General features: G+C 35.5%; 1 protein-coding gene across 1 annotated transcript in view; it reads left to right on the forward strand.

The window, feature by feature from the left end:
• LOC108576198 (sphingosine kinase 2-like) overlaps positions 1-14,960 on the forward strand; it is a 36,568-nt gene that overhangs the window by 12,358 nt on the left and 9,250 nt on the right. The window contains exon 2 of the mRNA XM_017939147.1: positions 12,742-13,093. Within this exon, the coding sequence (XP_017794636.1) occupies positions 12,742-13,093 (352 nt within the window). The remainder of the gene's footprint in view (positions 1-12,741; positions 13,094-14,960) is intronic.

Consider the following 14,960-nt stretch of genomic DNA (forward strand, 5'->3'; position numbering starts at 1 on the left):
GTAAATAGGAACGATTGGATAACGAAATTGGGAGAGTTAGAGAGAATGTGTGAACAGACGAGAAGAAGAGAGGTAAATGATCCAACATGAGAATGTAAGTGTATATTTTTCGGTAATTACTTTATAATTGCTTTATAATTACTTTATAATTACCGATTAGTGGAGAATATTGTTTACATGCAATGGAAGTTTACTGGTGATGTTTATAATTTCGAAAATTCAGGTAGAATTGTAAATATACTGTATCGTAATTCGAATTTAAGTAAATTAGGTTGAACTGCAGTACACAGACGTTACTTTAGCTTGAAATAAATTCGAAACATAGAATTCACAGAGAAAACACTGCGAAACAGCAAAACGTAAACGTTACAATTGTTATAACATGTAAGCAAAAATTTCAGAATTAATTATACGAGTATTTCTCATAAGATTACCGTTACAAGAATATTTCACGTTTATTAATAATTTTATAAGAATTAGGAATATTAATTCACTTTGTTAAAATGCAAAAACTAATAATTTTACAGCAAGTGTTAAGAATTAGGAGCAGCATTCGTTACAAGTTCCACAAGGATACTGAAAGAAAAATTTCAAATTAATTTCAATTGCTCAAAGTCATTTCAATATCCTATTCGACAAGTCTGAAGAAGAACGATGACTAAAATTCAAATGTTTATTTCCCTAAACCTTCAAAATAATTTCGAAATACTTTATTCGAATCGGAGTATTCCAAGTCAGTATCGCTAATTGAAGAAATTATTTGATTGTATTTAAAAGAACCGAAAGGAGAATATTTAAAGTCTGATATTAAATGTCTAGCAAGTACCAGTAATTGGTAAAATGATTTATATTTGTTTTAAAAGGAAAATTTCTAATAGGTATTAGTTAAAATGAATTGTTATTCAGTCTATTGTATTGAAATTCTAATTGATTCTAATGTATACAAGTGTTACAAGAAGGCTGAGTGTGTACAGGGTGGACCTAGGCTAGCTAGTAGCCCCCGACCACTCTATTCACATCTCAGAACCTTCAGGTCAAAATACGCCGCGAAGTGTCTATGGCCCAGTATAAAGGGTGAATAAATTCGCGGGACATCAGCGGGTCCTTATATACCTGCGGTACCCTCTCCCCAAAGTCATTAGCAAAATCGTCGGTTAGGTCAGGCGGGAATCGACTATTTTTCGCGGGAAACCGATTACTTTTCGCGGGAAGTTTTCGCGGGAGATTTCCGTTACCGTAACACGGTATAATTTGTCAATTTTTACAATTTTGTTATAAATTTATACTTCCGACCATTTGTTATAACATTGCATATAACAATTTATACGTTTTTACAATATTCTTCAATGGAAACATAGGTTTTAGCGTTCTTGTTACTTACTCGTAGTTAAATTAATTTCGCAGGGATTAAAAATCAGGTTGACCTGTGGTCGTAGATTAAAAATAACCATAGTGAAGGTAAAATTATTACGTTAAATAATTGTTTTTATACGAATTAAATATTGATTCAACGTTTATTTGTTGCAATACCGTGAAATAAATTGTATTATATATTTTTTCTGTTTACACTAAATTTAAAGTTCTGTTTACATGTTATAACAATTAGAATGTAGACGTTTTGCCGTTTCACGGTTTTTCCTCTGTTAATTATGTGTTTATAAATCATTTCAAACTAAAGCAGCACCATGCCCACCCTTAATTAAACCGTCTCAGTAGTTTACCGTAATTAATAATCTATTTTCGGAATTTATACGAGAATTTTTGAATTTTAGTAAATACTAGAGTCAGTGTCCACCCTGTACACACTCAGCCTTCTTGTAACACTTGTATACATTAGAATCAATTAGAATTTCAATACAATAGACTGAATAACAATTCATTTTAACTAATACCTATTAGAAATTTTCCTTTTAAAACAAATATAAATCATTTTACCAATTACTGGTACTTGCTAGACATTTAATATCAGACTTTAAATATTCTCCTTTCGGTTCTTTTAAATACAATCAAATAATTTCTTCAATTATCGATACTGACTTGGAATACTCCGCTTCGAATAAAATATTTCGAAATTATTTTGAAGGTTTAGGGAAATAAACATTTGAATTTTAGTCATCGTTGTTCTTCAGACTTGTCGAATAGGATATTGAAATGACTTTGAGAGGTTGCTTTTTCGTTACAGCATAACAATCAATTTGTACTTTTCTTCCAGCAATTGAAATTAATTTTAAATTTTTCATATATTTTCTCTGATATTGAATTTTGTTTACTAATAATTTACCATCCAAGGAATTTGCATGAATTGCATGTTAAGTAGTTAGTTGATTTATTATTGTATATTGTGAGATGATTTGGAACGAGTGCACTATGCCCACCCTAAATTAAACCGTCTCAGTAGTTTACCGTAATTAATAATCTATTTTCGGAATTTATACGAGAATTTTTGAATTTTAGTAAATACTAGAGTCAGTGCATCGCGTATTGAAATAATAGCTTCATCCCTAGTTCGTTTATTATTGAATATTTTTACGCGTTTAACTTATGCTTCTCCCCAATTCTCGTCGCGTATTTTATTCAAATTTTCTTATATTCTAGAATCGAGAAAGATATGAATTCGCGTTTTTTCTTTTGATTCTTTCAATTTTTCAATTGCATTACGCATTATTGCAATAATTTCTATCGTTACATTTAATTCTAATTGTTTAGCAGCTTTTTTGCTGCTATCGACCCTACATTTTTTTTTTTTTTTTACGTGGAGGTAGGCCGCCTCTATGTGATAAACAATTGGCAACCAAACGGTGGCTCGCTAAAGCGATATATTATGAAATTAAATTAATCACTCAATAAGTTTTAACGTTAGATTGTTTCCTCGATATGGCCATGGTGGTCATCAGTGACTGGAGTGCCTCAAATGTTTAGAATAATTAAAATAAAATAAATGTTGTCAACTAAAAATTTTGAACGTCATAGCTAGCTAGACATTATTTTCAATTGAAAAAAAAATTATAAAGCATAATACTATAATCCTATATTCAAAAGCATAATTCTTGTGGCTGCCTGACAGCAACCTGTAAATCTGGCGCGACAGTGAACGTGTTAATAAGTAAATGTTGTTCAAATTATATCGTGTTTGATATCATTTTCATCAGAATAATCTCATCAATATGTTAAAAAAAAATTCCAGATGATAAAAAGTAAAGTTAAAGAAATTATATTTGTCGTGCCGTGTTATCTCGTAAAGGAAACCGACTGTTGTAGCGTTACACTCTTGACTGACTGCGAATGAGATAACATGGGCGCAGCAATGACGCAGAACTAGGTGTAGGACCATCTGTGCTGTCACTTGTAGAATCCAAACTTACTGACTTGTAGATAATTTACTGTAATCTGTAACAAATTAGCTTTTGTTACCTGATAGTGTGCTGAAACAGTAAATGGCTGACGCTTAGATACATTGTCAGAAAGGAAATCATAGGTTAAGGGGTTATGCGCTTTTTCCTGGCCACAAAAATAGGCAATCCTTGTGATTTTTTTTTAAATAGAAAAAGACACTTATAACTTCAATCTTTTTACAGTGCGTTTATGAATTGTTATATTTTATGTATACAAAATGTGGTTTTAAAAAAATCAGTACATTTGGAGTAATGGCGGTTTTGATAGAATGCCTGCAAACTGACGGTGAGCACGATTCCGTCCTTCAGATCCACATGAAATGGAAAATGAAATTACCTTCATATTCGGAAATGTTTTCTTTATCGTCCGTACTAGAATTATAAAATTTATCAATTATTTCTAATTTTTCTGTTGGGTTCAAGTCTAGAAAAGTCGTAAAAAATGCAACTTTTGTATTTACCGCGTTGTCATATTTTTTTACGTTATCAGATATCAATGATTCTAGACCAGTAACTTATTAAAGAAAAAAGAACAAACATAAACACATCTTTTTCTGTGAAATATTCATTGTTGTTAATTTTTTAGAGAACAGGCACAACAATTTTTTATTTAATTATTCGCTGAAATGGAAGGTCTCATAATAAATACATTATACTAGAACTCTGCATTCCGTTTTACGTCACCCTCTGATTTATCGTATTTTGACGAAAATAGCCATTCACCTACTCTGTGCTAGTCTTTTGACAAAGTCCTTTGAAATCGAGGCAGCTCAATAATTCCAATTAGTTTTAGAAAATAAACCACTAGCATCAAGATTTCCACGAGGTTCGTATTCTATATTGTAAGATTTATTTAAAATTTGTTACTTAAAATACTATATGAACCTTTAATGAATTCAAACATAATGTCTAACTATTTATATCAGCTGTTACGTCATCTCATAAGTTCGTGTCGAATTTTATAATTTAAATCAATATATCCAACGTACCTTTAAATTTGATAAAAAAAAAAAGCGCTTTCTCATTCCACAACTTTTTCCCAGTTTTTTTTTTTTTGGTACGATTAAAATATTTTTCACTTTAATAATATAATATCTAGGTGTACAAATTAATTCGGTGCCTTTTTTCACAAACTTAACCCTCCGCATGCTGTGCCGGAGTCACTGGTGACCCGTGTTGTAAGAGTAACGCACACAGTGACGACATCTCACGATCGTTCGTCACCAATACCAATACAAGTCCAAAGGAGGAGCCGCCATCAGTTCGATCACTACATGTGTGTATGCGTGAGACTGAACAAACTTGTGTCGAACGAATCACACATGCACGGTGCAGGCGACGTCGAATTACCGTGCAGGCCGAAAACAGTTCGCTGTAACGCTTTGAGGAAGAAGGACGTGTACGATCAAGCCAATTTATTCTAAAAATCTTATTTGTTATCAGTTCTTATTGTTCTATTGTTTTGCTGTTCTTTGTTTTTATTGTTTTGGATTATTTCCAAAAATTATTTCAGAAAAATTGTAAGAAAAACTAGAGTAGCAGGTCAAAAGCATGCTAGGTGTTGCTTTTATACAGGAAGTAACAATAAATATTCTTTAGTTTATAATTATTGTAACAGACACGTTTGTAATGCCCATTCCACGCAAACCCATACAATTATCTGTAATGCATGCAATAATAAATAAATTCATGTAACAAATATTTCATAAGCAATATTTTTTTATAATTCACAATTATAGTTATTTTTCCCTCGTAAACGTAAGACAGAAATCGTAACGTAATCCGAAACCGTCTATGCCTGGAAGGGTCTCGGAGTCGAGTGATCGTCACTGTGTTAGTACAGTATCGGTGAGGAGCTCGAGCGACCATGAATATGTATTAGTGGAATATCGGTGTGAGTCAAAAGTGACTGTGGCACGGATCTGCGAGCTGCGGCACTCGGAGGGTTAAATGTCGATTTGCAAAAAATCCAACACAATTTTAATTTTCGAAATGTTCTTCATTATTTTGAATTACTGTCTTCCATTTATTTAACAGCTGACGAATTTCCTCCCGGAAAAAGTATAGCGATTTTCAGTCGATAAAGTCTTCAAGACTTTTTGAAAAAACGCAGTGAATTAATTTGTGCACCTAATACATCATCTGATATAATATCCAACTGTCGTCTAACTATTATCTATATCATAAGATATCTTAGCCACCTATTTACCGCTGACGTTAAAATAAATGCACGTTTGTGCTTCCGCAGAAACTCGTTAGATTCACGCCCCGCTTGGTGTGCACACTAAAATCTCTCTCTCTCTAAGTTTTCACTCATCCATCACGCACCGTTCACCTCTAAGCGTACTCACCCCGCGGAAATATAAACACACACGGCCGCCCATGCTACTCAAGCATTCTGACGCGCTCGTGCACTCGCAGAATCCTAATTTCTAAACGTAACAGACACGCTTTGCTCTTGGAAACTCCTCTTCGTCGGTGCCAGCTTCAACGTTTGAACACGAGTTTACGGTGATTGCAAGAGTGGGAGCTTGAATATTTATTCACCGTTGATCTTTCAGACCTTTAAAACGCTCCTTTTTTTTTTCTTTTTTTAAACGAGCAAGAGTATACAGAGGTTGATTCGACGAATCGGACATTTTTAAACGTATCGTACTTTAGCTAATCGATAGAAATTTTACCGCTGTTTTATTCGAAGATATAGAGGAGCTATTCGAGTATGTACACGTGGTGGGACAGATTTTATTGGTATGCAGAACACGACAACGGCTCGTCTTCCTGAATGACGAGTGTTACAACGAAATTATCAATGAAGTTCATTTTATGATTCAGAGATCATACGATCGAAGTGGTCAGCCAGGGGTTAACGTGTACGTTAAATATCCCGTTGAATGAATTTGTTTCTGACGAGAATACGCGTCTGTCTATACTCGCGTATGCCCTTACGACCGTTTAAGGTTATAAGGATATTAGGGGTGTGGTAATGAAGTTTAAACGTGTATGAAACAATTCGTAGTAGACTATTTTAATAAGGCAGTTGATGTGGATGATGTGCGTTGAACTAGAGATTATGATGTTTCTCTTAGATGTCTGCTGGTGAACTGAACTGCCTCACGAATTTCCCTCGACTTGGAAATTCGTGAGCCGGTCTTGTCACCTGATTGGTAAGTATTTTTGCCAATCAGGTGATAGATCCACCGACACCCACCTATTCCGGGCAGGAGAGGCGATGTCAGGGGAGGTGGAAGACGTTATGTGAGAAATTTGGCAACGTGGTGGAATTTCCGCCAGGCTTGGATCCTGCGGCCTGACCTGGCCGACGGTCACTGGGCCCGGTCTCGATGACCCTTTGGAAATTCACGTTTATGGCACATGCAATTAGTCGTTGAGGACGAAGAAACTCGAAGAAATACAATTGCAGGATAAAAATAAAGCGACTCTCAAAAACGACTTTACTGGCTTGCGTGTCATAAACGTGCTTGCAATTTGCACTTCGGAGGTTGTCCCTTGTACAAATTGCTAGCCACCCGTGCTATTCAATACGGTCAAAATTATGACGAAGGGAAGGCCAAGATCCCGTGGGTATGCCGCGGAACAGAATTTCTAGAGGATCTGAATTTTCTATCGTTTCTGTTTAAACAATGCATATCTTAATGGACGAAGTTCCTTCGTTAGAGAAACCTGGGGGAACTGAACTTTCCAGTTCAGTGCGAAACACTGAAGAAATATATTCACCTTGCGGTGTATTACGAAATGCTTCAGTTTCGAAATATTGCGAAATGGATGAAAATATCGCGAAGTAAAATCGATTATGTAGCTACCGTAATATCTTTTATTAATTAACAATTCAGGTATTGCGCTGAATTTTTAAAATTGCACATATAATTATAAAACGCAGCTTTCTATTTTTAAAAAAGGGTACCACTCTATTCTCTGCTAAGAAGTTCTCTTTGATCTTTAATCTTTTAACATTTTATCCGCCAGAAGAACCTTTAATATATTATCCTACGTTGCATCTTAATTAAAGTCTTGCATATTATCCTAAGATTTATATACATAGTTCGAAGAACGTCATTTTTAAAATTACCAAAAAATTCGCGATGAAGTGAAGCAAGCTTGCTTATTCGTCTTTCGTTCGAGATGTGACACAAGGAGACGAATAGCTTTCGGGATGAAAAATATTGGGTCGAGCAGAAAATTCGTGTCGATTTTTAAGTTATTAAACAAGTTCCACGTTTTAAAGCAATAATTTCCTTACTCGATAAGACATGTATCCTGCTTCAAAAAATTCCGCTTTGTCAGAAAGTTTATTTTTTTCAAAATCGAAATCTTCATCTCTAAATTTTGTGAATCATTTGTGATCAATTTTCTGTGATAAACGAGCTTCTCCGTACTTCGTTTGCTGTTTCAACAGTAAAAGAAAAGCATTTGCTTTTCTACTTTATCTTCGTCCATCTTCGAGAGAAGCAAATTTACTTTATCTTCTTCCATCTTCAAAATACCACAACTCCGAGAAGAAACTAGCAATTGCAACGAATAGACTTTCAAAAGACACCTGAAAAAATCAGCTCTCGGAACATACGCGAACCTCGTCGAGTTCCATTTGTTCAAACGTATTCAAACACTATCGATCAAGAATCGTCACGAACCTTCCTCTCAACCGAATAGTATATTCGTCCCAGTCGTAACTTAAACTTGACCGTCTCTGTTCGATCCTCAACCCATTGAGACCGAAAAACGCTGAAAGTTTAATGCCGAACGGTTCGATCCCATTTCCAAATTGTCGCCGTTCGACGCGCGGCGTTTATAGACCACGAGCGTTTCTCCAACATTTCAATGAGCCGCGTATTCTCCTCATCCTCCGTCACGTGCCCGACGGATAAAACTTTTATTTACGACCTTATTAGCGGTATCGACGTGAATCGAATGTACCAAACCACGCGCGTGTACGTAAGACGCGAGACGGAAGAACAATTGGGTCGCGTGTGTCGCGTCTTCGCGTCGCCAAAAGTGTTTCGACATTTTTCTCGAGCAAACCACCAGCCGCCGCGTGGCCGCCAGCCAAATTAATCCAGAATGACCTACATAAAATTGCTGATTACATCTCGTTATGTTTCCCTCATCGCTGAGCCCAGGCCATTGTTTGTTCACGGTTATTGAATGTTTGCTCGCACAGCTCGAACGGAAAACCTCTCTCGACTTGTTGTTCTAAGGCCAGTTCCTTCTGATTCCGATGATAGAATTTGGAAATACTGGGATTGATTTACGTGTAAAGGAATTGGAATTTACGTGAATAATTTTTTTTTACGCTGGAGGTTCAATTTTAGTCGATAAATGCGAATTAGCTCGTGAACTACGTGAAAAATGGTTCGGAGAAAAATTGAACGGATTCGAGGTGTAATCATTTTTTCAGAATTATTGCTTCACTATGTTTGAAGGAAAAGACCACAATAAACGTTGTTTTTCTATTTCTTATTCCTATTATCGACCGTTATTATTCATGTCGTGATTTGTATAGATAAAAACGAAATTGGTCATTCTGAACAGAAAACTAGTCGTACGAGTAAAGATTAGGGTCAGAATGGACCCAGTGTAGTCGTTTGCGACGTAAACCCGCGTTACATTACCTTGAATTTCAGAAACTAACTGAAAATGCGTTCTTTTCGTACCTTCTTTTACCCTTTTTGCTTCACTGTTGTATCTCCTTATGGTTCATTTTTTTATTTATATCGACGTTTATAAATATTCGGTAGGATAATGATAATTTTTGAAATGAACGATTTCTGACACGATTACGAGAACTTGAAATTTCTTACTTCAGATTTATCTCGATCTTTATTCAAATGAACTAACATACTTCGATTAGAAATCTTACGGAAGAAAATCAACTTAGTTACGATTGCAGTGCGAAGTTATGAATAACAGGTTTCAACAAGACGATTAATTTATTACGTCGATAAAAAAAATTGGAGGATGATTAGCAGTAGGTATATATGAAAGATAAATGATGTTCGGCCGATTCGATGAGATTTCTCTTGGCTTCGAGATTTTATAGCTGGTGTTACTTTATCTGCACTTTCGCTAGTTGTGTTTAATGATGTATAACTACTGAGTTTATGTAAATGCGAGCGAAGCCTGTATGTAGTTACGTCAATTGAGAGAAACGTACACCTTTTCCTCGTTGCATTTCTGTAATCTATTTTCTTCGATTTTTCCCCGGAGATCTACTTAGATAAAGCTATTTTTCAGAAGACCGACTTAATCTTCGATTTCTACAAACTTAAGCGAAAACAAATTTTTAATAAACATCCTTATAATAAGATAATAATTTATAGCGATGTTAATGTAATGATTTTTAGTAAAAATATTTTTAATATAAATCATATTAACATCGCTATAAATTCACTAGAACATTCCAATAATGCTTGGAAAATTTTTATCGTAATATTTCTACCACTTCCTTTACACAGGTAATAAATTTCATGCTACGTGATTATTCAATTAACATCTGAAGTAATTCTCAAGTAAATGAAAATTATAATATAATTATTCCATTTAGTAGTTGCTCATATTAAATTATTTTCCTAATACCTAGTGTCCTCCCTTTTTAATTATCTTTTAGTTTTAACTAAACGAAGAAACATTTCATGTAGCACAAAATTCCTTTTAAAAAAAATGTTTACTAAAAATTTCAAAAAATTAAGAGTGGTTGGTGTGCATTTTGAAAAGCAAAAAATGTTTCTCGAAACTGTCGAAAAATGAAGAGTGGTGGCTGTAAATTAAAAAAAAAAGGTTCTCGAAAATGTCGAAAAATGAAGAGTGGTGGCTGTAAATTAAAAAAGGAATAATGTTTTTCGAAAATTCTTTACCACCACAATGTAGGACATCAAAAAAGGAATTTATAATTTAACTTTTTCCCATATGTTACACGGTTTCGCAAATATTCACGGTAATATAAAAATTACCATAAATTCACATTAAAATTAAATTACAGTAAATAAAAAATCACCCTTTCGTAGATATTCACAATTTCTTTGAGAAAGTGTTTTCACCACCAGAACAATTTCATTACCGAAACAAGAAAATGGTTACCTAATTAGCGTCACTTGAACTAGATTTCTGCAAAGTTTCAAATTATTTAGAATTTTCGGGTTAGCGAACTTCCCTCGTGATTTATTCAACCTACTAAAATACAGAAACTGCAATCGGGAAACGCATCGGTGTACAAGTAAGTTCTTTTGTTTCACACAATGTAGAAAAGCAGAATACTGTGTCTGTGATAAAAAAAAAAAAGAAAAGAAAAGATTTACATTTTGAAGAAAAGTAACAAGGAATTATTCGAGAGAATCGAACGCGGCGGAACTGCAGAGAAATCTCCGCAAAGGGGGTTGCTGCAGCGACTGCAACGGCGTCTTACAAAGATTAAATACGCTCATTGCGTTACACGTCACGTAATCGTCTAAAGGTTTCTTGCTTCACAGAAATTCTCTTCATTCACAATTAACCCTCGTTTATTACACAGGATTATATAATATATGTAATCCAAAGTTCCGTCGCAAAATCCGCGAACGTATGTATCTTAGGCTTGAAAGCTAACGACAAAAAATGTATAATAAACGCAGGTCTTAAAACCATTAGTCTGTGAAGTACTGCTGCTCTTGAATTATACATGAGACTTTAAAAATTCACACGAGCAATGAAACGAATACAAAGGAATCTTGTCGACGATCGTTGAGAAAATATTCGAAAATTACAGCAACGCATACACAGAATATCTGCGGTGTCATAAAAAATCGGATAAAATCGTTGAAACAATTTTCGATTTTAAAGTGAACTCCATACTTCGAAGCAATCTAATTTCTTTATTCTGTAAGATAAGATACGCGACTTTAATCCTTTCGTGATGCGTTTGCGCCGATATGCGTTGAGTACGCATATGTTCCACTTGATTACTGTTGGATTATAAAGAGAAAGGAGTATGTGTCTGTGTAATAGTAACGGCAAAAATAATCAACATCTTGATTACTCAAACAAAAATTAACTTCAATTTAGGAGCCGTTAAAAAATGACAAACACGATGATCGGTAGATAAATGACAAATTCTTGAAAAGAATAACGCGGTCACGAAAGGATTAACCCACTTAAATTTCAGGACCTTTCCCTTGTCAAGGCAACAGTAAAACTGACTATGGTCCCGTATCATCGAACCCTATACGACTGACCGTGTACTATTCTTAGTTTGTAATGAAATATCAGAGTAAAAAGGATAATACACAGCGTGTATTATCATTGTTTTCATTATTAGCACTCCGATCAACATTTTTTTGTCATAGAGAATACGATTTCAAAGGACCTTAGATTTTTTTACGTCCATTTGTCTATTTTTGGGTTTTGGGGATTTTGGGATGTCTCTCTTTTAAATAAATTCTCAATGTCACGTTTGATTTTTTTCATACATAAATTTTGTATATAAAAGAACGTATTATATTGCGATCGTTGAATTCGTCTCGATGCCTGCTAGCTAATAGGCAAAAAAAAAAAAAATACTGCAGGTTCATAAGGAGGAAATAAAAGAAAAAAAGTATAGAAGTTCTCGGGACAGTTAGCGAACTGTGCAACACACGCTCACGCGATAAAAACCCTATTGAAATAAAGTCTTACTGTGCGGAGCTCAGGAGTTTGCCCCCGGGTCGGCACAGGGGCAAGAAGGGCATTTTGCCCGCAGCTAGCGAACCTTCCGCTACGCGGTGCTACAGGTTTTGCACTCCCAATTAATCCTTTTCTTGATCATATTCCCCCTTTTGCAAATCAAATTCGCCCATTTGCAGATCATATTCACCTTTTTGCACTGTAAATTCACACTTTTGCAAATCAAGTTCACCTTATTGCAAATCAAATTCGCCCTTTTGCAGATCATATTCACCTTATTGCAAATAAAATTCGCCCTTTCATAGATCAAATTCACCTCGTGAGTGACTCAAAAGTGAAGTACAATAACATGTATACGATTCGATTCGTCGATGTTATCGCGTTCAGCCAATAACCGCGATACCTGTGCTCTATTTCTACGACTGTGTTAGAAAAGGTGGGCTTACGGGGATACGACCGAACCGAACCCGCGTTCCTTCCAGGGGCAAAACTCCCGAGCTCTACACAATATGTATAGTACTTAACTTTACGCAGTTGTAAACCCATACGTTCCAATCCCGGCAGACGTTATCCGCGAGATATTCCGCGTCGCGATGCAAGTAGGTTAAACTCTGCTCTCTATACTATACCTAACTCTGCATATCGAAGCAAAACTGTGGAAGGATAAATAAGAGAGGGAAATCTTTTGGACGTGTTGCAGCGTGTCCAGGCGAGCAACGAAAGATTCTGGTGTTGCTGAATCCAAAATCGGGTCCAGGAAGGGGTCGAGAAACATTCCAGAAGAGGGTCCATCCGATTCTATCGGAAGCCGAGAGGCCTTACGAGATCCACATCAGCAAGTGTCCCAATTACGCGCGCGAGTTCGTGCGTACGAGGGACATCTATCAATGGAGCGGGCTGCTGATGGTCGGGGGGGACGGTATCGTGTTCGAGGTAGTGAATGGGCTTTTCCAGAGGCCCGATTGGGAGAAAGCTCTGAGAGAATTGCCCCTTGGCGTGATACCCTGCGGTTCCGGTAATGGCCTGGCGAAATCCATCGCGTACGCTAAACAGTAAGTCCCTTTTAGGATCATCCCGAGTCTCTGATTTATTTTATGTGTCTGGCTTGGACGTTCCAAGGAAGTCGTTATTTCCGTTTGCCACCGACTCGTTCGATTTATTTGCATGCATTGCAGCGAGAGGTGCTTCTGAAATTTCCACAGCCAAGCCATTTGTTATTTTAAACGTTCTATTGTTTACTGTAAGTACGGTGCTTTGTTGGAATTTTATATTTTGTTTAAATAATTCTTTTCTTTCTTTTTTTTTTTTTTGTAAATTTCTTTTGGAAATTTATAGTTATATACAGGGTGGGCCACGTAGAACTGGTCACCTGATTATCTTCTGTAGTTACGCTGGTACGAGATGATTTTTATACGTAATTTGAATGGTTTCGAAGGGTTAGGCAAAAACTAAAAGGAAGTTTCTCGTTTGATTGAAAATTTCAGAGTCCAAGGTCCATTTTAAGGTCACATTATTATAAAATGTTTCAATGTACAAAAGAATGTGTGCATTAGTTTAAAAAACATAGGTAATCTTGAAAAAGGTGACATTTGTAAAGAAATCTCTGATGGAAAAAATGAAAAGAAGTTTCGCATTTGATTAAAAATTTTGAAGTCCAAGGTCATTTTAAGGTATTTTCAAGGTGCAAAAACATAGGTGACTTGGAAGAAAAAAAAAAAAAATGGAAAAGATGGCACATTTGAAAAACATTTTTCTTCCACCTTATTCACACTTTGAAATCATTTAAATTACCATATCTTAGAGAAGACAATTAGATGGCCTGTATCACGTGGCCCACCCGGTACACAGTTGAGTAATGTCATTGAACTTCGATCGTGCGAAATATTTCGCGTTCGAAAGGAAAATCCTAAGCGTTAAGTGTGTACATGGTTGGAAAGTGTTTGAAGCAGAAGTTGAACGGTTGCATAAATAAGTTATCGGATATTGAATCGCGTGCAGAAGGGACGATCTGATAGTTAAGATATTTAAAGAAAATACCAGTAAGCTTTGTATATTACAATCTATACCGTATTGGTTCATTGTATCGAATATTGGTACAGTGCAAAGGGTCAATTATTCAAATGTACGCGACATAACATCGTTTAATAGCCGTCACTGTTGCCAATTCGTCTCTTAAATTGGTATGAATTTCGTGGCATGCAAGTTGCAATCTTTAAACGTAGACTTTGTTGTAAGTGCATGTTTCGTGTACCTAATTTCTTTCAATTTTGTTGAATTTTCAAAAAATGAAAAATAAGAAAGACCGACAGGTGTTTGAATCGTGTAAAGTTGTGTACGATCGAAAATTTTTAATTGATATATACAGTGGATTCCGGTTAATTGGGACGCCGGTTTATGCCGTGTTTATTTACTTATTTTTCATTACTTATTAATGTTATTTTATTACTTATCGTTAGCTTTGTTTACATGCTTAAACACACATTTGTATTCAAGACCGAATATTACATACGTTTTCCGATAAATCGTTTTTTGGCTTCATTTTTCACGTTGTTCAGATTTTGCCTGTTGAAATTCGCTTTTTTGGGACAAATTAGTCCGGTCCCGATGTGTCCCAATTAACCGAAATCCACTGTATATTGTACTTTTTTGTGATCCATTAGGATCATTAAGTTTTGACGATACGTCGATTAGTTTTTAGTTGGTAAAGGAATTTTTCCGTAAACGAACTGGCAATTTTCTAACGATTACAGGTCATCAACGACGTAACGCATGCAACAAAATTTCATGTTGTTAACGAGCGAACGATAACTCGGTCGAGCACCGTAAACTAACTATAAATCGACCCAATTTCGATTTAGCTATTAAAGCACTAGGGGCTACACGTGTCCCTGCATTTTCGTCAAATTAAATTTGCTTTCA

The sequence above is a fragment of the Habropoda laboriosa genome, unplaced genomic scaffold (assembly GCF_001263275.1).
Source record: "Habropoda laboriosa isolate 0110345459 unplaced genomic scaffold, ASM126327v1 scaffold36, whole genome shotgun sequence".
Taxonomy (NCBI): Eukaryota; Metazoa; Arthropoda; class Insecta; order Hymenoptera; family Apidae; genus Habropoda; species Habropoda laboriosa.